The 25313-nt window shown below is 45.6% G+C and overlaps 1 protein-coding gene across 1 annotated transcript in view; it reads left to right on the top strand.

Annotated features, from left to right (window-relative positions):
* DISP3 (dispatched RND transporter family member 3) overlaps positions 1 to 25313 on the top strand; it is a 363985-nt gene that overhangs the window by 323840 nt on the left and 14832 nt on the right. The window contains exons 14-17 of the mRNA XM_088457578.1: positions 5497 to 5624; positions 8130 to 8302; positions 8753 to 8879; positions 22913 to 23058. Coding sequence (XP_088313704.1) covers positions 5497 to 5624; positions 8130 to 8302; positions 8753 to 8879; positions 22913 to 23058 — 574 coding nt within the window. The remainder of the gene's footprint in view (positions 1 to 5496; positions 5625 to 8129; positions 8303 to 8752; positions 8880 to 22912; positions 23059 to 25313) is intronic.

Raw genomic sequence — 25313 nt, 5'->3', positions numbered from 1 at the left:
TTTAAAATACAGATTTTCCCGACCTTCTCCCTGCTCGGGGGGTGCGAGAAAAAAATAGACAAATTGACTCTAAGAAATAAATGCGATTTTGGAATTGAATTGCAAATATAATCCACAAGGCAATGTCCAGTGATTTCACCTTGCGTGACGACACTCACACCTAACTGTATTCCCCCTTCTGTGCTCTGCCTGTGTGCTGTTACCTGGTCTCCCACAGCGCTCTCTCTCTCTCTGTGTGTCTCTCTGTGTCTGTCTCTCTCTGTGTGTGCTGTTACCTGGTCTCCCACAGCGCTCTCTCTCTCTCTCTCTCTCTCTCTTTATCTCTCTCTCTCTGTGTATGTGCTGTTACCTGGTCTCCCACAGCGCTCTCTTTTCTCTCTCTCTCTCTCTCTGTGTATGTGCTGTTACCTAGTCTCCCACAGCGCTCTCTCTCTCTCTCTGTCTCTGTGTGTCTCTCTCTGTGTGTGCTGTTACCTGGTCTCCCACAGCGCTCTCTCTCTCTCTCTCTCTGTCTCTCTGTGTATGTGCTGTTACCTGGTCTCCCACAGCGCTCTCTCTCTCTATCTCTCTCTCTCTGTCTCTCTCTCTCTGTATGTGCTGTTACCTGGTCTCCCACAGCGCTCTCTCTCTCTGTGTCTGTCTCTCTGTGTCTGTCTCTCTCTATGTGTATGTGCTGTTACCTGGTCTCCCACAGCGCTCTCTCTCTCTCTCTGTCTCTGTGTGTCTCTCTGTGTCTGTCTCTCTCTGTGTATGTGCTGTTACCTGGTCTCCCACAGCGGTCTCTCTCTCTCTCTCTCTGTGTCTGTCTCTCTCTGTGTGTGCTTTTACCTTGTCTCCCACAGCGCTCTCTCTCTCTGTCTGTCTCTCTCTGTGTGTGCTGTTACCTTGTCTCCCACAGCGGTCTCTCTCTCTCTCTCTCTCTCTGTGTCTGTCTCTCTCTGTGTGTGCTGTTACCTGGTCTCCCACAGTGCTCTCTCTCTCTCTGTGTATGTGCTGTTACCTGGTCTCCCACAGCGCTCTCTCTCTCTCTCTCTGTGTCTCTCTGTGTCTCTCTCTGTCTGTCTCTCTCTGTGTGTATGTGCTGTTACCTGGTCTCCCACAGCGGTCTCTCTCTCTCTCTCTCTCTCTGTGTGTGCTGTTACCTTGTCTCCCACAGCGGTCTCTCTCTCTCTCTCTCTGTGTATGTGCTGTTACCTGGTCTCCCACAGCGCTCTCTTTTCTCTCTCTCTCTCTCTCTGTGTATGTGCTGTTACCTGGTCTCCCACAGCGCTCTCTCTCTCTCTCTCTCTCTCTCTGTGTCTCTCTCTGTCTGTCTCTCTCTGTGTGTATGTGCTGTTACCTGGTCTCCCACAGCGGTCTCTCTCTCTCTCTCTCTCTCTCTCTGTGTGTGCTGTTACCTTGTCTCCCACAGCGGTCTCTCTCTCTCTCTGTGTATGTGCTGTTACCTGGTCTCCCACAGCGCTCTCTTTTCTCTCTCTCTCTCTCTCTCTCTCTGTGTATGTGCTGTTACCTAGTCTCCCACAGCGCTCTCTCTCTCTCTGTCTGTGTGTCTCCCTGTGTCTGTCTCTCTCTGTGTGAATGTGCTGTTACCTGGTCTCCCACAGCGCTCTCTCTCTCTCTGTGTATGTGCTGTTACCTTGTCTCCCACAGCGCTCTCTCTCTCTCTCTCTGTGTGTCTCTCTCTCTCTGTGTGCTGTTACCTGGTCTCCCACAGCGCTCTCTGTTTTCTCTCTCTCTCTCTCTGTGTATGTGCTTTTACCTGGTCTTCCACAACGCTCTCTCTCTCTCTGTGTGTCTCTCTGTGTCTGTCTCTCTCTCTGTGTGTGCTGTTACCTTGTCTCCCACAGCGCTCTCTCTCTCTCTCTCTCTCTGTGTATGTGCTGTTACCTGGTCTCCCACAGCGCTCTCTCTCTCTCTCTCTGTGTATGTGCTGTTACCTAGTCTCCCACAGCGCTCTCTCTCTCTCTCTCTGTGTGTGTCTCTCTGTGTCTGTCTCTCTCTGTGTGTATGTGCTGTTACCTGGTCTCCCACAGCGCGCTCTCTCTCTCTCTCTCTCTCTCTCTCTCTCTCTCTCTGTGTATGTGCTTTTACCTTGTCTCCCACAGCGCTCTCTGTCTCTGTGTGTCTCTCGTGTGTGTGTATGTGCTTTTACCTGGTCTCCCACAGTGTTCTCTCTTTCTCTCTCTCTCTCTCTCTCTCTCTCTCTCTGTGTGTCTCTTTCTCTGTGTCTCTTTCTCTCTCTCTCTCTCTGTGTGTCTCTCTCTCGTGTGTGTGTGTGTGTTGTCTTTTACCTAGTCTCCCACAGCACTCTCTCTCTCTGTGTCTGTCTCTCTCTCTGTGTGTGCTTTTACCTTGTTTCCCACAGCGCTCTCTCTCTCTCTCTGTCTCTGTGTGTCTCTCTCTCTGTGTATGTGCTGTTACCTGGTCTCCCACAGCGCTCTCTCTCTCTCTCTCTCTCTCATATCAGAGCTCACGGCTCTGCAATAGATTATAAGTCCTGCGGCTCAGCTGCGCACACACAGCCTGTTACTGTCCCAGGCGTCAGTTTCGTGACGCCATCGGGCCGCAGGGTATAGTCTATGGCCAATCTGCCCCTGAGCCACACACAGTAACAGTGGGGTTCATCAGTTTGATCTGTGACCCCATCATAGACCATCCTAATTACATGTAATGAGAGTGGTGCGGATCTCTGGTTATTTCCCTCCCGTCCTCCATTGTATCTGAGAGCCCCAATGTTGAGCAGATATTTGTACATTTGTTTGTTGCCTTAGCAAAATCCATTGCAGAGTGTTAGATGGTTGGGGCAGGTGTGATGTAACAGGATGGGATAGCAGGTAGGCGAGAGAACCGGTGTGCTATCGCACCTGCACATGTCGCCTGTTACTGAGTCGCAAGCAATGCGTGTGCAAATATCCCAAAACCTCCTAAGGCGCATGAGTCCCGCGGTGCATACACGCAGTTGTGCAGTTGCTATAACCTTAGTCTAATCCTATTATTACATGCAGTATAACAGCGAGCCTGGACAGCAGTGTTATGTACTCCATGGCGGAGCCTAGTAAGCGTCTCATTATACAGTGACTGTAAGGGGGCGCTGTTCTCGTGTGTTGTGACTGCTCCATTCACAGTAACTAATACTGCTGCTCTCGTCATTCACAGTAACTAATACTGCTCTCGTCATTCACAGTAACTAATACTGCGCTCGTCATTCACAGTAACTAATACTGCGCTCGTCATTCACAGTAACTAATACTGCGCTCGTCATTCACAGTAACTAATACTGCGCTCGTCATTCACAGTAACTAATACTGCGCTCATCATTCACAGTAACTAATACTGCGCTCGTCATTCACAGTAACTAATACTGCGCTCATCATTCACAGTAACTAATACTGCGCTCATCATTCACAGTAACTAATACTGCGCTCGTCATTCATATTCACAACTACTGCTCTCGTCATTCACAGTAACTAATACTGCGCTCATCATTCACAGTAACTAATACTGCGCTCGTCATTCATATTCACAACTACTGCTCTCGTCATTCACAGTAACTAATACTGCGCTCGTCATTCACAGTAACTAATACTGCGCTCATCATTCACAGTAACTAATACTGCACTCGTCATTCACAGTAACTAATACTGCGCTCGTCATTCACAGTAACTAATACTACGCTCGTCATCCATATTCACTAATACTGCGCTCGTCATCCATATTCACTAATACTGCGCTCGTCATTCACAGTAACTAATACTGCGCTCGTCATCCATATTCACTAATACTGCGCTCGTCATCCATATTCACTAATACTGCGCTCGTCATCCATATTCACTAATACTGCGCTCGTCATCCATATTCACTAATACTGCGCTCGTCATCCATATTCACTAATACTGCGCTCGTCATTCACAGTAACTAATACTACGCTCGTCATTCACAGTAACTAATACTGCGCTCGTCATTCACAATAACTAATACTGCGCTCGTCATCCATATTCACTAATACTGCGCTCGTCATCCATATTCACTAATACTGCGCTCGTCATCCATATTCACTAATACTGCGCTCGTCATTCACAATAACTAATACTGCGCTCGTCATCCATATTCACTAATACTGCGCTCGTCATCCATATTCACTAATACTGCGCTCGTCATCCATATTCACTAATACTGCGCTCGTCATCCATATTCACTAATACTGCGCTCGTCATCCATATTCACTAATACTGCGCTCGGCATTCATATTCTCTAATACTGCGCTCGGCATTCATATTCACTAATACTGCGCTCGGCATTCATATTCACTAATACTGCGCTCGGCATCCATATTCACTAATACTGCGCTCGTCATTCATATTCTCTAATACTGCGCTCGGCATTCATATTCTCTAATACTGCGCTCGGCATTCATATTCTCTAATACTGCGCTCGTCATCCATATTCACTAATACTGCGCTCGTCATCCATATTCTCTAATACTGCGCTCGTCATCCATATTCTCTAATACTGCGCTCGTCATTCATATTCTCGAATACTGCGCTCGTCATTCATATTCTCTAATACTGCGCTCGTCATTCATATTCACTAATACTGCGCTCTTCATTCATATTCTCTAATACTGCGCTCGTCATTCATATTCACCAATACTGCACTGGGTTATATAAGTTACAGTGCAGGATCCCCTGTGTCCATACTATGCCCCTACTGTGCCCGTACGCTTTACTCAGTATTTACCTCACATTACTGACTGTCTTCTATTGTTACCTCACATTACTGACTGTCTTCTATTGTTACCACACATTACTGACTCTCTTCTATTGTTACCGCACATTACTGACTCTCTTCTATTGTTACCGCACATTACTGACTCTCTTCTATTGTTACCGCACATTACTGACTCTCTTCTATTGTTACCGCACATTACTGACTCTCTTCTATTGTTACCGCACATTACTGACTCTCTTCTATTGTTACCTCACATTACTGACTCTCTTCTATTGTTACCGCACATTACTGACTCTCTTCTATTGTTACCGCACATTACTGACTCTCTTCTATTGTTAACGCACATTACTGACTCTCTTCTATTGTTACCGCACATTACTGACTCTCTTCTATTGTTACCGCACATTACTGACTCTCTTCTATTGTTACCGCACATTACTGACTCTCTTCTATTGTTACCGCACATTACTGACTCTCTTCTATTGTTACCGCACATTACTGACTCTCTTGTATTGTTACCTCACATTACTGACTCTCTTCTATTGTTACCGCACATTACTGACTCTCTTCTATTGTTACCGCACATTACTGACTCTCTTCTATTGTTACCGCACATTACTGACTCTCTTCTATTGTTACCTCACATTACTGACTCTCTTCTATTGTTACCGCACATTACTGACTGTCTTCTATTGGTTTTATTGGTTATATTGGTTATATTGGTTATATTGTCACTCTGTGTCTTGTTCCTGTTTTTCCCACCTACAGAAAACTGTATTTTACCTTGGTGCACAAAAACCCGACACATGGGCGAATCTGCGCCTCAGCGCCCGGATGTCTCGGATCCGGATCAGACATATCCAACAGAGGTTTTTTCTATGTACCCACGGAAAAAGGTGAATATTCTACGGCTGCCGGGTGAACCCTGTAGAACGGTCGGTATCACCGTATGACATGGCATTGATGTGTAACCAGCTTGTATAAAGCAGAATAATAACTTTACAAAAAGGATCCACAATTCATGGGACAATTTTATTAGCCGCAAGTTTTTTTGTGTTTTTCATACCTTACCGCCTTGATATGACATTGCGCAAATTAGTGGGTTTATTTTTCAAGTGTGTTAATAGCTGTCTGCATGTTACTGGGCAATGATACAGTTAATATCGCTAACTTCAGACAACGTTCGCTCAACACAGACCGTGAGCGTCTTGGGGCCTGATTTACTACTGATTGCAACTGTGATTATGCACGCATTTGGCCAAATTGTTGCGATCTGTGCATACCTATGCATCGCAGTGCACGAACTAGCCACTGCGATCGTAGAGACTACACAGACCCATCGCAGAGTGATTGACAGGAAGTACCACATGTGGGTGGTAACAGGGCTGGTCGGTGAAACGCAGGCGTGATAGTGTATTTGAATGCCGTTGCAGGGGCATGCATAAATTATGTACTGCGATGCCATATGCAGCCTGAGGCCTCCATAGCGTGTGCTGAAGTTATCAATTTCTGAGTAAAGTCAGAGCTTGTGCCAGGTTGCGTGAGGCTGCAATGGTACTCACTGTTACCGATCGTTTCGCTATTCTGATAAACATTATGGATGTGTGCAAGGTAAGGTGGGCGTCCTTATGTAGTGCTGCGATGGCATAGTAATCACAATGGATTAGCATATCTTTGCAGTTAGACTGCGTGCGTAATTGTGATCCGTAATGATTCAGGTACTTAAATACGGAGCAATTTCGGAGGGAACACATTTTGTTACCCATGGCCCCGGACAATGCTAGCGACAAATGATCTTAATGCTTGAAGTTAGCGTAAACTAGTACTGATTACTGAGTAACACCAGCAATAGCCGTGGAATATTACTATGCGATCTAATACCGCCAAACTGGCGGCTAACTGAGTCACCCCCTATATGTTACATATCATAGTTACAGTGATAAGAAATAGAAGTATCCAGCCCTCACCAGCTCACTCCTGTACTTGGCAGCACGCACGCCACCACCAGCATGTTTCTTACAAGGGGCTGGTACATACAGATGTGTTTTTATTACTGAACTAAAGCAGATTCATAGACCAGATAATGAACCAAAAAACAAAGTCTCATTGTATTAACAGTCAGATCCGACACTTTGTTGTTTAAGTTCTGTTCCTGCCAAAGAAAAGAATTTTACCGTAGAAATGATGACACCGAATGAGCTCCGCTGAAATAAAATCTCCGTCAGGCACTTTCTTTATGTCAGCGAAGGCGGAGGAAGCCGTAATCTCCGCCATTATAATGAGACCCAGCTCAGCAATATAAATGGAACTATCCACACAAACTGCCACTAAGCGGAAGGGCTGAGAGAACTGCTTGTGCCTCTGTTGTTTGAGTGGAACCAACATCATCTTTGTAATGAGCAAAACCAACATAGGGAGGTTGTTTTATTGAGATGTGTGTGACCTATAATAAGGTCTCATCTGCGGTTTATTCATGCAGCTTCTTGTCTCCCTTTTCACTGGCTGCAATAGCTGCAATCCTTTGGCCTATTGTTGTGTAGCCAAATTGGACACTGGCGCTGTTGGAAGGATTTGCTGGGCGTGGGCCCGCTATGGGCTGCTGGGCGTGGGCCCGCTATGGGCTGCTGGGCGTGGGCCCGCTATGGGCTGCTGGGCGTGGGCCTGCTATGGGCTGCTGGGCGTGGACCCGCTATAGCTATAGGTTGCGGTGCTGACATAAGGACATACAAGCAGACAAGATTATGGTCACTGATAAAACCTGGAAGGCTGATTCACAAAGTCTTATAATTAAGTAACTTTTGTGGCCAAAAGACCACAAGAGACCTGATGCTGAGTGCTAGAGACACTGCTGAATAAATGGTTTTGATATGACCTAATGCTGATGCCTATTATATTATAAACATCTCACAATTAAGGCAATGGTGGTATCTGCTACTTACTGTGAGACCTGATTTAGTCTCTTCTTCCTAAACAAGGAATGAAAACTCTGCGTAAGATACATTCATTGTTCTCAGGGATAAAGTGGTAGGAAAATCAGCTGCAGCTTTGATTGGTCTAATTAACTGTAAAGTAAAAAGCTATTGTCTGGTTGCTGCACTGTGTAAGTTAGTACATGGCGTCTTGTAATTCTGGATGTCTAACAGTCTTTTGCGACAGTATGGCAGCATCTAGTGATCAAGTATTTTTTTAAGTAAATAGGGAGGTTCAGACATCTAAGATAAGGCAGCACATTTGTACCTCTGTGTTAGCATGTACTGTATATGTGTGTGTATGTACAGTATATGTGTGTGTATGTACAGTATATGTGTGTGTATGTACAGTATGTGTGTGTGTGTGTGTGTATATGTATATATATATTTTATACATACATATTCTTTAGGTGTATTTTTTCCTTGTTCCAGGAACTCTGAAGAAGTTATCTCCGACACTGGATTTCAATCCTTGTTTGAACACCGCCTGCGGGAATCCTGCCGTCCGTCCGCTGGTGGACACGGGAGCGATGGTGTTTGTAGTATTTGGAATTCGAGGGATAAATCGAACAAAGACCCCAGATAATCATGTGCTCGGGGAACTGGTATGATGCATTATGTTTCCGTCTCCTCACATGATGTGATAAGCTATCAGGTCACTGTGTGGGCTAGTGATGTCTCTGAGGCATGAGGCACCGTCACCAGTAGTATCATTGTCAGTCATTTACAACAATCCGTAGCATGGCTTTAAGTTCTCCTAGTTTTTCAGAAAGATCTGTGGTTTCTAAGCAAACTGGGCACAGATTGGTATTATGGGTGTATTAGCAAAGACCATGAAGTTGGAATAAATCTAGAAATACTTTCTGAAGTTGCCCTCAAGCATATACATAGTATACTGTATATAAATGATACTATATTGCTCCCCTAATATAGGAACATTGGCGATGCCCCAGGGCTGCCTTTGCCCGCTGTGTGTCAGTGCCCAGGGCAGTAATGAGTGACTGGAACGTCTTACTGACATTTGCTGACACATTTCTTGCTTCTCTCTTCTGAAGGGACGGGTGATCTACGATGAGAAATTTGACCTCTTTAAAGAGATTGGCAACCTGTGCCGGCTGTGCAAGGTGATTGCCAGTAATTCCGGCATGGTGAAGCCTGGTGGAGCACAGTGTCTGCCTTCAGGTGGGTGTTGCTTTTCCACTTGTCCTATTGGATATTTGTAAATGAGCAGATAGCTGAGGACATTGTCCAGGACTGATAGCGATAAAGTAGATGTTATAATGTACATTAACACCGCAGCTGCCTGTGTCTGTTCCTGATTTCCCTAGTTAGAAAATTGCTGTAATGTGGGCAGTAGGAGCAGCATTTATTGTCATCTGGCTTACTAGGTTTAGCAACACAGATTACACCGTGCAACCCTCTACTGTTTCAGGGGGCTGCATCTCAGGGGGTTTCGGGAGGGGAATGGGAAAGAGCTCTCCACCAGTCTATGAAGTCCCCAGCGTGATGAGTCAATGTTTGTGTAGATCTCCTCTGTATCCTGTGGAATCAGGAGATGCCGGAGGGAACAGCGCCAAGAATTGACCGAGTGCTGGAAAATTGGCGTCCAATGTGGTGGGATTCTATGACTGCTCCTTCACCCCAGCCAGAGTGATCATTCTAAGGCATTACAGCGATGGTCTCCTTATCCCCACCCAGCCAGAGTGATACATCTAAGGCATTACAGCGATGGTGTCCATATCACCACCCAGCCAGTGATAGTACTAAGGCATTACACCGATGGTCACCCTATCCCCACCCAGCCAGTGATAGTACTAAGGCATTACAGCGATGGTCTCCCTATCCCCACCCAGCCAGAGTGATAGTACTAAGGCATTACAGCGATGGTCTCCTTATCACCACCCAGCCAGAGTGATAGTACTAAGGCATTACAGCGATGCTCTCCATATCACCACCCAGCCAGAGTGATAGTACTGAGGCATTACAGCGATGGTCTCCCTATTCCCACCCAGCCAGAGTGATAGATCTAAGGCATTACAGCGATGGTCTCCTTATCACCACCCAGCCAGAGTGATAGTACTAAGGCATTACAGCGATGCTCTCCATCTCACCACCCAGCCAGAGTGATAGTACTGAGGCATTACAGCGATGGTCTCCCTATCCACACCCAGCCAGTGATAGTACTAAGGCATGTTGAATCGTGCAACTGAACCTTTAGTACATTCCTGCCTATAAACCTCTAAGATTCACCTGCCTAGAACCTCTAAGACAAAACCTGCCTATACCTCCTAAAACCATAAGGTGTCGCTAATTAGCGCTGTGTTTTAAATATACCATTAATAAGACTCTAAGACAGTGGAATAGCGGTCCAACGCGCTAAAGATTATTATTCAGGTAAAAGTACAGATGTTACCACGCTATGATCTAACAATGAGCGCAAACTAAATTGTACAAACATTAGATCATAAGGTACAGTCAATACATACGTGTGCGCTCTGGGACCAGATACCGGCATCAGTAATGAAACCTTTGTCGAAACAGCATAACAGGACCACCGCAGACTGGCATCTCGTTTCAGAGCACTCACATATATACCCGTACTGGGATAAGCAATACAATAGAATACGTTGGCAGGTTCTCATTGGTTCCTCTTCTTGCTTCTTCCGTTACAGTACAATTCATAGGTCAGTGCAAAGACTCAAACCAGCCTCTAACAGCCTGATTGTGTCCACTTTCCCGCTGCATAATAAATCTAGTCTAAACTATGGCATACAACATTTCAAGGAGTTATTCTCTCTATCATTCATATTTCATAGCCGCATGTTCTGATCTCCTCACCGATGCCACCGGAATGCTGTGGGAAAAGAGTAGATCAGTACGGCACCAATCACGGTCCATTTGCCATTTACTAAACCATAGTTACAGGAAACATTCATTTCTTCATATGCTGACATTGCGATTAAACCAAATAATAATCATTCCTTTCGTGCTGCGGGACCATTGCTTTTAAATGTGTATGCAGGGAGAAATGACATTAAATTGTGTTGTGCGTTTGACGGTCTGTGGGGCACTTAGCGACCAGCACTAAGTTGGAAAGGCTTCTGTGTATGTGTGTGAGCATGCCAGTATGGGTTTGGGAAAGATCACTAAAAAGCTGGCTGTGCGTCTAAATAGCTATTTTGCGTTGTCCTATGTTTAACATGAAGTGCAGGGAAAACACCACTAATTTGCTACTTTTTTGCTACATCGTGTATGTGTTAATGTGAATGCAGGGGAAAACACCACTACTTTGCTACTGCTCAAATATGTTTGTGGTGATTTTAATGTGTTGCAAAGTTATTTTATGTCTGCTAAACACCATCGGTAGGTGTTTGGGGAAGATTGTGAAAAAGCTGTTCGTGCTACTTTTTAGCAACTTTGCGTTGTGAGTAGCAAAATTGCTACTTTTAGCAATTTTGCACTGTGGATTGTGTACTATGGATTTTTGACAAAATGGTGCTTGTGTAAGCTTTCTTTTCTAAAATGGAGTCTTACTGCCATTCACAAAATGGTGTCTTGAGGCCAGTCGCAAAATGGCGTCGTTGCGATTAAATTTTAAACTGAACTTGTCTCAGCCAATTATTCAGCTTCGACAGTCCACCCTTTGATAGCAAACAACATGCTATCACATGCTATCACAAATTATTTTGTGTTATTATGGGATGGCACAAGGTGGTTCTTAATCCATCAATAATGTGTCTCTGGGTGGGGACATAAAACTACTATTATACGCACACCGCGGATTTTGGGAGATCATGTGACAGGTGTGGGAATGCACCAGTCTTATAACAGCAGTCTTGAAGGGGAATTTGAGACTTTACATTTTCTGGGTGTTCTATAAATAACATTTCAATAATATCCTCTATGCATGTCTAAATATTATACATTTAAATGATGGTACTTCCTAGCTCAGGGTTGTAATGCAGTTCTGTATCTACCTCGGTATACATATTATCATTTCTAACCACCATCATAGTTTCATTCCTTCGTTTCACTCTGTTTTAAAATTTTCCACACTTCAACACAATAGGAACACACCGGACGCATATGCCAATTACTATGATGACAATCAGTATAAGGATCAAGAATTTGCCTATGCTGGCGATCACTTCCTGGACCCATTCCCCTAGACCCGAGAACCATTTCACTGGGTTCAGCCATGACACCCATCCTTCTATCTTTTCCCCTACTTCAGCCACTGAAGTGTTATGGTTCTTGCGAAATTCCCACTTTAGCTGCAGAATTTCATCCATCTTCCGGTCTATCACCTCCTTAGGGTCGCTGGTATCATTGGTGACATAGGTACAACATTTTACTCCAAATTGAGTGGCCAATGTTATGCAATACCCTCCAGTAACAGCTGTTAAATAATTCAACACTAGCCTGTGTTGCACCAGTTCTTTCTTGTACGCTTGCAATTCTCTCCCTGTGTACCTGAATATGTCATCGTACATCTCGGTGATATTATCTATTAATTTAGCAAGTTCTTGGATATATCTAAAATTTAATGTACCCCTCGCAATTCTGGTGGGATCCAGGGCGACTAAAACTTGGAAGCCAGTTGTCTCACTGATTAACTGAGCGGCTTTATGCATATCACCAGGTATCATATTTCTCTTGCCTCTGTGTTCATATTGAGTGTGAAGATATGGTGACTGTGTGTTTTTATGTATACTCAGCATTTCAACATGTGTGAGGGTCATAACTTCTGGGACTACTCTTCCCAGGTAACACAAACCATCGGAACTCGGGGAGAGCCATTTATACGCTTTTCTTCCACATATAAAATATACATTATCAGGGAGAACATAAGGAATGGTATGCATCATTATCATTAAACACATTTCTCTTGCAAACAATCCTATCTCAGGCTCTTCCATCTGGTATATGCAAGTTTCTGGCTGTATTATTTTAGCACAATAACCATCTGGTACTTTACCAATCATTTCTTTGGTGGAACTCAATGTATACCGGTACCTAAAATGTTTCCCACTGGATTTAATTGAGCATAGCAGATCATAGTTTATGGACTCATTATCAGCTCTTTGTGAGAAGGTCATCGTCTGATTATTCCCCGTCACTTCCCAACCTCCAGGTTTATTGGGGTTGGTTATGTTCAAACACAAAAGTGATCTATCTACTTGGAATTGATAGAGTTTGAAATGAGGTGGTTTGGATGAGAGGAATTTTCCATCCAATGTTTTCCCCTTTTGTAATTCTAAAATTTCCGTGATATTCAGCGGAAATGGCACCAACCCTACATTATGCTGTCCCTGTGGCACATGTGAACACACCCAGCAATCGGTTTGATTTAACACTTTGCCTACCATGCTGTGATAATCCTCTAAAGGATACCCTCCCCAGTACGGATTATATTTTGGTTGGCACCGTTGGATACAGTTCTCATCAACTAGGGACCCACAAAGCTCACAAATACAGGAATCCTCAGACGATAACCCTCCACACCTTCCCCGAGTATCCGGAATGATAGCTCTTTTAACAATAACAGCACTAAGATTGGAAAGACACTCCCCTGATTGGCATTGCACTCCTCCTGTCTCCACTCCATCGGCACTGCCATCAGCTCCCGTTTCCTCAATCGGTCCCCCATCACAGACACTGGATATCCCTGGACTGACCAAAATGGTGAACACTCTAAAAGAGAATATGAAAATGAACACAGCAGGCCTGTCCATTTTAACAACAAGTCCTGCAAAATTTCTCTCGGTTCAGGTATCTCACGACCTTTTCAATCCTCCCGGAACAAGCTCACGAGTGACAGGTCCACACTATCAGCCTTGTCTCCGACTTGTTTCTCCACTGGTTGATTGACCTTTTTGCAGTGAGTCGAATGGACCCAGGTATCTCTCTCGGCCACCTTCAAAGATGTAGTACTCGTCAGCAGCACCTGGTATGGACCTTCCCACCGGTCAGTCAAACAACCTGAACGCAAGAAATTTCTGATCATTACATATTCTCCTGGTTCAACATCATGACAGTTAGTTTCAGGCATATCATTAGACAACAATTTCAGTTTCTGCTGCTGTTGCTTTAACTGCCTACTCATTGATATAAGATACTTTACAGTTACCTCGTTGTTACCCTTTAGATCTTCCTGTGGACTTATAATCAAATGAGGTTGTCTACCGAACAATATTTCAAATGGGGACAGATTCAGAGGAGGTCTAAGAGTGGTCCTTATGCTATGTAGGACCAAGGGTAATGCTTCTGGCCATCCTAGTCCAGTCTCTGCCATGATTTTACTTAGCTTATTTTTAATAGTCCCGTTCATCCTCTCTACCTTGGCACTGGCTTTTGGTCGGTAGGGGGTGTGAAGTCGGCTATTAATACCCATCAGCTTACACATATTTTGGAAAACATCACCTGTGAAATGAGTACCCCTATCACTCTCGATGATTCTAGGGATACCATACCTGCATACAAATTCCTGAACTATTTTCTTGCCAGTAAATGCAGCAGTATTAGTGGCCGCTGGGTAGGCCTCAACCCAGTTAGAAAATACGTCTGCGCACACTAGTACATACTTAAGGTTCCTGCAGGGTGGTAATTGGATGAAATCAATTTGTATCACCTGGAAAGGTCCATCAGTCGGTGGAATGTGAGACGGTTCGGTAGGGATCGCTTTCCATATGTTCTTTCTCAAGCAGGTCAGACAGGACATTGCTATCTTCTCTGCTTGTGAAGAAAAACCTGGTGCGCACCAGTATGCCCTCACCAACTTGCACATACCCTGTTTACCCAGGTGAGTCAGACCGTGTGCTGCCTCAGCCATGCTGGGGTAATATGCCTTGGGGGCTACTGGTTTACCATGTCCGTCCCTCCAGAGCCCAGAGGACTCTTGCCCACACCCCTTGGACTTCCAAATGTATTTTTCCTGAATTGAACACAAATTTTGCATCTCAATTAATTTTAGCATGTCAATGGTTTGGAATGACATAATTGTTTCCGTTGGAGAAAACATTTTTAATCCTGCTGCCCATTTTGCAGCTTCATCAGCTCTGTTGTTGCCCAGTGACACCGGGTCATCCTCACATGTGTGGGCTTTACATTTAATTACTGCCACTGCCTTGGGCAGTTGGATTGCTTCTAAGAGATGTTTTATGTGTCGGGAGTGTGCAACTGGTGTGCCTGCTGCTGTCATAAAATTTCTCAGACGCCATAGAGCCCCAAAATCGTGCACTACCCCGAACGCGTACCTCGAATCAGTGTAAATGTTAGCAGATTTGCCTGCTGCCAGTTCACATGCTCTAGTCAGTACTACTAACTCTGCCACCTGGGCCGAGTGAGGAGGACCGAGAGGTTTAGCTTCCATGATGTCTGTGTCATTTACAACAGCATAACCTGTACATAACTCACCTGTGTCTGTTTGTCTATGACAACTCCCATCCGTGTTAAAAGTTACATCCACATTCTCTAAAGGTGTGTCATGTATGTCAGGTCTAGCAGTAAAGGTCTGATTCAGATATGTCATACAATCGTGTGTATCATTATGTCTGCCGAACTCATCTCCTGCCAGCAACTCTTCTCCTTCCACCCTTTGTACATCATGTTGTACATATGGTAGGTATGTTGCTGGATTCAGCGTACTGCAACGTTTAACAGTAATATTTGCAGGAGCGATTAGGGCTAGTTCCCATTTGGTGAACCTAGCTGAGGAGACGTGTCTGGTTTGAGCTGAGTTCAACAGAGCAGATACAGCATGGGGAATGTAGACAATCATATCATGGCCCAATACTACGTCCTCACTTTTACTCACCAATAGAGCGGTAGCTGCTACACTTCTCAAACAAGTGGGGAGTGATCTTGCTACCGTGTCCAATTGGGCACTGTAGTATGCTACGGGCCTACTGGCATCACCATGTTTTTATGTAAGGACACCTGCAGCACAACCATCGGCTTCCGTACAATACAAATCAAAAGGTTTTTCATAATCAGGTATTCCCAATGCAGGAGCTCTTGTCAGACTATCCTTAAGATTAAGGAAAGCCTGTTCTGATTCCTCTGTGTGTATGACACGATCGGGCTTTGAGGAAGAGACTAATTCCTGTAAAGGTAAGGCCAAAATAGAAAAACCTGGGATCCACATTCGGCAATATCCACACATTCCTAAGAAGGTACGAATTTGCTGTTGATTCTGCGGCAGTGTCATGTTTTGTATGGCTTGTATTCTATCTGTTGTAAGGTGTCGTAACCCCTGGGTTAGGCAGTGTCCCAAGTATTTTACTCTGGATTGGCACGGCTGTAGTTTGTCCTTAGCCACCTTGTGTCCTGTTTGTGAGAGATGAAGTAACAAAAGTTTAGTATCATTCAAACATGACATAAACGAGTCAGAACATAGCAATAAATCGTCCACATATTGAATTAGAACAGATCATTGGCAGGTTGAAAAGATTGTAAACAGTCGTGCAATGCCTGGGAGAAGATACTGGGGCTGTCTATGAGACCTTGGGGTAATCGTGTCCATGTGTATTGTAAACCTCTGTATGTAAATGCGAATAGATACTGACAGTCAGGATGGAGAGGCACAGAGAAGAAAGCAGAACAGAGGTCAATGACAGTGAAATGGGTTGCATTTGGTGGGCTCTGCATTAAAATGACAGCTGTATTTGGCACTACGGGGAATTGGCTCTCTACTACCTTATTAACACCTCTAAGGTCTTGTACCAGCCTATAGCCCCTCCCACCACTCTTCTTCACTGGAAAGATGGGACTGTTGGCTACACTAGCTGTACTGACTAAAATTCCTTGTTGTAACAATCGCTCAATTATTGGAAACACCCCTAATTCTACCTCCTGTTTTAGTGGGTACTGGGGAATTTTTGGAGCTTGCCTACCGTTTTTTAAGTTTACCATTACAGGGCTTACATTTGCCATTAATCAAGTGTCCTGTCCATCCTTAGTCCAAAGGGAATCTGGAATTAGGGACAACATTTCGTCTACTTGTGATGGGGTTTCATTTAAAACTGTAGAGTGATGCATTATCCTTTGAGGAGTGTCTAACATATCCCGCACCTCGTATACCATTCTCTCTGGGATATCTAAATATACCCCATCAGGGGTGCAATATATAACACATCCCATCTTACATAACAAGTCTCTGCCCAGTAGGTTAGTAGGAGCCGCAGCAGCCAGAAGGAAAGAATGTCTGGTATGCAACGGCCCAATAGTAACCTCTGTGGACTTTGTTAAAGGATAACGTTCCACTTTACCTGTTACACCCATTGTTGGTACTGTTTCATTGGTCACCTGTAAATTAACGGGAGATTTCATCACTGACCTGGTCGCCCCTGTGTCTACAAGAAAAGGATATTCAGTACCAGCTACATCAACCATCATGACCGGTTCTTCCCTAGTACTTCCCGTTAACCTGACTATCTGTAGACTACAGGTATGACCTGACCCCTAGCGTTGGCTACCGTTCTCCAATAAAGCATTTACGGCTACAATTGGAGCTGGTGCCTGTTGAACATTTGCCGGCCTTTGTGCATATCCTTTATGGGGATATCTAAATTTTCCCTGATGTGGGATTCCTACTCCTTTTACTGTGCAGTTTCTACTTAAGTGTCCTGTTTGTTTACAGTTAAAGCATGTTCGTGTTTCGGGTGAAGACATGTGGTGTTGTGAGGTTTGCGCAGAGGGTAAAGGTGGTGGATATGGGTAAGGATAGGGAGGGTAAGGGTATTGTGGGGGATGAGAAGTTGGTGGATAGCCTGGGACCTGTGGTTGCATCGGGTTAGTGGGATAGAGTTGCGTTTGTTGTTGAGTGGGGTTAGTGAGAGTGGGTGTGTGTGCAAGTGCAAGCGTGTCTGTTGGCTGTGATGTTACCGTCATTCCCTCCAGAGCTTGTATACTGACAGCCATCAGTTTCTTGCTCTGGGCTTCTCTCTTTTTGGAGATGTTCTTATCATGTTCAATGGCGGTTTCTATGAGGGTATCTATTGTAAGTCCCCGCCAGCCAGGCTGTGAGGTCTGTACCCGAGTTTTCAAACTCTCTTTCAGACCGTCCACAAGTACTGTGACTATCATTCCCCGGTGGTGAGTGCTATCTTTAATATCCTCTATCCCAGTGTACTGGGTGATAGCCTGCAGAGCCCGATCGCAGTAATCTTCTGCAGTCTCACTCTCTTTCTGTTTAATTGTGAAAATTTTGTTCCAGTTAACTATTACTGGAAAATATATACCCAATTGAGTTACTATGCGGGAAATGTTACCTTGGTTTACTTGATCTGTTAAGGGGACGTCACCATCCAATACACAATCCGTGATAAATTTTGTCACGTCGGTATTGCGTGGCAGACAGGCCCTTAACACCACACGCCAATCTTTATTAGTGGGCTCATGTGAACTACCCAAATTTCTCAAAAATCTTTGACATTTGGCTAATTCCTTTTTGGGATCGGGGAAATCATTTATGATGGAATTTAGTTCTGCTCTTGTCCAAGGACAATGCATTACTACTTCCCTCGTGGGCACTATACCGTTTGCGTCTGCATTTCCATTTGGAACAGTTATTGTCCGAATGGGATGCAGACCGGTAGCGCTGCTACCTTTGACCTGGTTACCTGGCTGGGGGTTTAATCTGCTGCTGCTACGTATGGTATTAACAACTTCCTCTATGGGTGCAGAGTGTGTTAACACTTCCCTTGCTGTTACCGATGGAGATTGCGGCACCACCCGTGATTGTGGTGATGCAGCATCTATCATTTGCACAGCATGGGAAATGGCAGACATTACAATAGGCTCATCATCCACATCATAAACATTTTCTTTAAGGTTGCTTAAGAGAGGGTACAATTTGTTTGTTAAATTTTTATGGTTTTTTTTTTTCATTGACTGCACCTACACCTCCATCCGCATAGGGTGGTGGTGGTGCGCGTGAACCATCTGTACTACCTTCTGCGACGCTACCTTGCAGTGCGTGCGCGCTATCAAGCGATGCGTCTGCGGCGCTATTTAGCGTCACCGGTGCATTGCCCGAGACTGTGCCCGCGACGCCTGCTTGCGTCGCGGGTACCACCTTCAGCCACATTTCCCCCTCGTGCTGCCACAGTTTTAAACATTCAAAATATTTAATCTTTTCCTCGGGATCGCATCAAACTGATGTGATCCCGGACATTATCTAACACATTTTTATCAAAACTACCAATTCTGGGAAACGGTCTAACACTCTTCCTCGTCATATTAAACCATAAATCACAATACCTTATTGCATAAGTACCGTACTTAGTATGCATGATACGACGGGCCGATCCGATCGGCGCCTCCATTAGCAGCACATCATTGCCTAACATTTCTACTGTTTGCATGGCTCCCATTCTGGGACAACTCCTACGCTTTCCAATAAAAATTTAAACCGGTGAAAGACAATCAAGATACTTTCACTTACCTGCGGACGATTTAAGTCGGCGGCGCCCACACACCTGGATAAGATTTAGTAAGGCAACTTCCACACCTGGATAAGATTTGAAAAAGGCAACTTCCACACCCGGATAAGATTTATTAAGGCAACTTCCAAGCCTATGAGAGTTTATATGTCGGCCACTCTCACGCACCTCTATATAACAAAAGACAACATGTACACCTGCTACTGTGTATAGAACGGTAAAGCTGCTTACCGAGCGACTAGGCTAACCCTTGCACCTAGCCCTTAAGGATCATACGATACCCTTAACTTTGTTCAACAAATATTCACTGTTACACACTTTTTTCCTGCGCAGAAAAATACACGTTTAACCCAGATATTGGTAATAGAAAAAATGTAAACCTCAATGGCTTTGTTCAAACACGTGGCAGCACAACCGGAAGTACGTGTACACAATTGTGCGACTAGTCGCATACACAGTGATGCGACCAGACCCACATGTTATTACCTTAACGCTATTATGCTACTCCCTCTAAACTTTTATCAATGAGAGAAAAACAACTTTTCTCTCCTTGTCCCTGGATTCTGATCAGCGCTTCCTCTACACAATAACCGGCAGTACGCTCTCAGCAACACTGTGGTAATGAAAGACTAATGCATCTCTCAAAAGGCGCCTCCACCCTTTTGCTGAGAGGGAACTGACCGAGTGTTACCGTGTATCAGACAACGTGATAAACCTACGAGCCCCCAACTGTTGAATCGTGCAACTGAACCTTTAGTACATTCCTGCCTATAAACCTCTAAGATTCACCTGCCTAGAACCTCTAAGACAAAACCTGCCTATACCTCCTAAAACCATAAGGTGTCGCTAATTAGCGCTGTGTTTTAAATATACCATTAATAAGACTCTAAGACAGTGGAATAGCGGTCCAACGCGCTAAAGATTATTATTCAGGTAAAAGTACAGATGTTACCACGCTATGATCTAACAATGAGCGCAAACTAAATTGTACAAACATTAGATCATAAGGTACAGTCAATACATACGCGTGCGCTCTGGGACCAGATACCGGCATCAGTAATGAAACCTTCGTCGAAACAGCATAACAGGACCACCGCAGACTGGCATCTCGTTTCAGAGCACTCACATATATACCCGTACTGGGATAAGCAATAAAATAGAATACGTTGGCAGGTTCTCATTGGTTCCTCTTCTTGCTTCTTCCGTTACGGTACAATTCATAGGTCAGTGCAAAGACTCAAACCAGCCTCTAACAGCCTGATTGTGTCCACTTTCCCGCTGCATAATAACTCTAGTCTAAACTATGGCATACAACATTTCAAGGAGTTATTCTCTCTATCATTCATATTTCATAGCCGCATGTTCTGATCTCCTCACCGGAATGCTGTGGGAAAAGAGTAGATCAGTACGGCACCAATCACGGTCCATTTGCCATTTACTAAACCATAGTTACAGGAAACATTCATTTCTTCATATGCTGACATTGCGATTAAACCAAGTAATAATCATTCCTTTCGTGCTGCGGGACCATTGCTTTTAAATGTGTATGCAGGGAGAAATGACATTAAATTGTGTTGTGCGTTTGAGGGTCTGTGGGGCACTTAGCGACCAGCACTAAGTTGGAAAGGCTTCTGTGTATGTGTGTGAGCATGCCAGTATGGGTTTGGGAAAGATCACTAAAAAGCTGGATGTGCGTCTAAATAGCTATTTTGCGTTGTCCTATGTTTAACATGAAGTGCAGGGGAAAACACCACTAATTTGCTACTGCTCAAATATGTTTGTGGTGATTTTAATGTGTTGCAAAGTTATTTTATGTCTGCTAAACACCGTCGGTAGGTGTTTGGGGAAGATTGTGAAAAAGCTGTTCGTGCTACTTTTTAGCAACTTTGCGTTGTGAGTAGCAAAATTGCTACTTTTAGCAATTTTGCACTGTGGATTGTGTACTATGGATTTTTGACAAAATGGCGCTTGTGTAAGCTTTCTTTTCTAAAATGGAGTCTTACTGCCATTCACAAGATGGTGTCTTGAGGCCAGTCGCAAAATGGCGTCGTCGCGATTACATTTTAAACTGAACTTGTCTCAGCCAATTATTCAGCTTCGACAGGCATTACAGCGATGGTCTACCTATCTCCACCCAGCCAGAGTGATAGTACTAAGGCATTACAGCGATGCTCTCCATATCACCACCCAGCCAGAGTGATAGATCTAAGGCATTACAGCGAAGGTCTCCTTATCCCCACCCAGCCAGTGATAGTACTAAGGCATTACACCGATGGTCTCCTTATCCCCACCCAGCCAGAGTGATAGTACTAAGGCATTACAGCGATGGTCTCCCTATCCTCACCCAGCCAGAGTGATAGTACTAAGGCATTACAGCGATGGTCTCCTTATCACGACCCAGCCAGAGTGATAGTACTAAGGCATTACAGCGATGCTCTCCATATCACCACCCAGCCAGAGTGATCGATCTAAGGCATTACAGCGATGCTCTCCTTATCCCCACCCAGCCAGAGTGATAGTACTAAGGCATTACACCGATGTTCTCCCTATCCCCACCCAGACAGAGTGATTGATCTATCACTGGAGCCCGGAAGATGGCCCTTTACCTTCTGTCAGTAATCTGTAGAGTGCTTACACCTGTGCGACTGCCCCGCCTGCCCAACGCCTCCCATCAGCAGACTGATGCTTCTCTTCCAGATGCCGCCATCTTGTTTATAGACCCGTGTGGTGCTGGGTATTTTTGCTGCTGTCAGCTGAGCGCAGGGGGTCTATTTTCCTTGTACTTGTAGTCAGACCCTTCCCATTATCACACTTTTGCCAGTTGTACATTGATGTAGCAATTTGCCCTTTTACTTTTGTAGCACTGTCTGCGTATATCTAGGTACACGGCAGGGCGAGAGCACCACAGTCACTTTGTGCTGGATACGGAAGGTGGTGTTGGGGCGAGGAGCTCAGGTCACTTTGTGCTGGATACGGAAGGTGGTGTTGGGGCGAGGAGCTCAGTTCAGTTTGTGCTGGATACGGAAGGTGGTGTTGGGGCGAGGAGCTCAGGTCACTTTGTGCTGGATATGGAAGGTGGTGTTGGGGTGAGGAGCTCAGGTCATTCTGTGCTGGATACTGAAGGTGTTGTTGGGGCGAGGAGCTCAGGTCACTTTGTGCTGGATACGGAAGGTGTTGTTGGGGCGAGGAGCTCAGGTCACTTTGTGCTGGATACGGAAGGTGTTGTTGGGGCGAGGAGCTCAGGTCATTCTGTGCTGGATACGGAAGGTGTTGTTGGGGCGAGGAGCTCAGGTCATTCTGTGCTGGATACTGAAGGTGTTGTTGGGGCGAGGAGCTCAGGTCACTTTGTGCTGGATACGGAAGGTGTTGTTGGGGCGAGGAGCTCAGGTCACTTTGTGCTGGATACGGAAGGTGTTGTTGGGGCGAGGAGCTCAGGTCACTTTGTGCTGGATACGGAAGGTGTTGTTGGGGCGAGGAGCTCAGGTCACTTTGTGCTGGATACGGAAGGTGTTGTTGGGGCGAGGAGCTCAGGTCACTCTGTGCTGGATACGGAAGGTGTTTTTCGGGCGAGGAGGTCAGGTTACTTTGTGCTGGATACGGAAGGTGTTGTTGGGGCGAGGAGCTTAGGTCCACTTTGTGCTGGATACGGAAGGTGTTCTTGGGGCGAGGAGCTCAGGTCACTCTTCGGACACATCTCATACATGTTCTCTCTTCCTTTATAAATGCTTATTTCTGTCACAGAACTGTTTCCGTGTCTATATCTCTCCCCAGGTTACAGTATATCCTCCATACTGCAGATGTTACACCCTGAATGCAAGAACATCCCTGAGCCAAACCTGCTCCCGGGCCAGCTCTCCCATGGCGCTGTCGGAGTAAAGGACGGGAAGGTCCAGTGGATCTCGATGGCGTTTGAGTCTGTAAGAACGATGAATATGTGTTTGTGGTATAAATATTAATGTAAGGCAAAGTCAGGGACACTAGTTATTTAGTCTCACTGCAAGGAAGACTCCTCATAATGTCACACCGTCCTATGTAACTAAGGGCGGGATGTACTAAGCCTCGAATCCGCAATGCGGTACATCCCGCCTGTCTTCGGGATTTCTTCATGCTTGATTACCACGATATGTACCTAGAATATCGCAAAGGACAGCCCCCTGACCTTTGTGATGGCTCCTGACAGAAGGACTTCCGGATTTACACCATTTGGACGAAGCCTTCCGGTGCTTTGTACATATGGGGAATGTGGTAAAACCCCTGAAAACCACATTTTCCCCTTTAGTACATCCCGCCCTCTGGCTGGTGACTGAGCAGCGAGCATGCGATCGCGAGTCACAGACCCATTTCTGAGCGGTAAGTCATGCGTGATCGTAGCGTTCAGATGGAGGTAGAACGCTTGTTGCTGGCGGATCCTTTGGACCTGGCATGGGGTTGGCACAAGTCCAAATACTAATGATGACGATTGCGCCTGCAGACCGATGCGCAGTGGGCGAAACATGCTTCCTCTATCAGTCTCACTTCAGCGGAATCTCTCATTAGCATATGGAAGTAAGTAGATTGCGGCGGGAATACGGAGGAGCGGCCGCAAATGAGTCTGACTCAGGCTTCACGTCAGGGCGGTGTAACACAGCGACAGCCGGTTCCCTACATTAAATTTTATTACAGTGTTGTCCCCTTTACCTTGATAATCAGAGTGTGAGTATAGAAGGTGCCAGCGCTGAATCTATCTGAGTGCTAAGTACACGCTGAGCGCTATTATATACGGAGCATGTGCGCTGTCTCTCTCTGAGTGCTAAGTACACGCTGAGCGCTCTTATATACGGAGCATGTGCGCTGCCTCTCTCTGTGCTATGTACACGCTGAGCGCTCTTATATACGGAGCATGTGCTGCCTCTCTCTGTGCTATGTACACGCTGAGCGCTCTTATATACGGAGCATGTGCGCTGCCTCTCTCTGTGCTGTTACCTCGCTCATTTCCCTATTGTCATGTAATGAGCAGGAATCATGTACAGGTCTGAGTGCTAAGTACACGCTAAGCGTTCGGATATACGGAGCATGTGCGCTGCCTCTCTGAGTGCTAAGTACACGCTGAGCGCTCTTATATACAGAGCATGTGCGCTGCCTCTCTCTGAGTGCTAAGTACACGCTGAGCGCTCTTATATACAGAGCCTGTGTGCTGCCTCTCTCTGTGCTAAGTACACGCTGAGCGCTCTTATATACGGAGCATGTGCGCTGCCTCTCTCTGTGCTGTTACCTCGCTCATTTCCCTATTGTCACGTAATGAGCAGGAATCATGTACAGGTCTGAGTGCTAAGTACACGCTGAGCGCTCTTATATACGGAGCATGTGCGCTGCCTCTCTCTGCGCTGTTACCTCGCTCATTTCCCTATTGTCATGTAATGAGCAGGAATCATGTACAGGTCTGAGTGCTAAGTACACGCTGAGCGTTCGGATATACGGAGCATGTGCGCTGCCTCTCTCTGAGTGCTAAGTACACGCTGAGCGCTCTTATATACGGAGCATGTGCGCTGTCTCTCTGAGTGCTAAGTACACGCTGAGCGCTCTTATATACGGAGCATGTGCGCTGCCTCTCTCTGAGTGCTAAGTACATGCTGAGCGTTCTTATATACGGAGCATGTGCGCTGCCTCTCTCTGTGCTAAGTACACGCTGAGCGTTCTTATATACGGAGCATGTGCGCTGTCTCTCTCTGAGTGCTAAGTACACGCTAAGCGTTCGGATATACGGAGCATGTGCGCTGCCTCTCTGAGTGCTAAGTACACGGTGAGCGCTCTTATATACGGAGCATGTGCGCTGCCTCTCTCTGAGTGCTAAGTACACGCTGAGCGCTCTTATATACGGAGCATGTGCGCTGCCTCTCTCTGTGCTGTTACCTCGCTCATTTCCCTATTGTCATGTAATGAGCAGGAATCATGTACAGGTCTGAGTGCTAAGTACACGCTTAGCGTTCGGATATACGGAGCATGTGCGCTGCCTCTCTCTGAGTGCTAAGTACACGCTGAGCGTTCTTAGAGAGAGGCAGCGCACATGCTCCGTATATAAGAGCGCTCAGCGTGTACTTAGCACTCAGAGAGAGGCAGCGCACATGCTCCATATATAAGAGCGCTCAGCGTGTACTTAGCACTCAGAGAGAGGCAGCGCACATGCTCCGTATAT

This window comes from Taudactylus pleione, unplaced genomic scaffold, assembly GCF_031769625.1.
Source record: "Taudactylus pleione unplaced genomic scaffold, aTauple2 ptg000770l, whole genome shotgun sequence".
Classification (NCBI taxonomy): domain Eukaryota; kingdom Metazoa; phylum Chordata; class Amphibia; order Anura; family Myobatrachidae; genus Taudactylus; species Taudactylus pleione.
The sequence above is the reverse complement of the archived record's forward strand: the minus strand, read 5'-3'. Positions and strand labels throughout refer to the sequence as shown.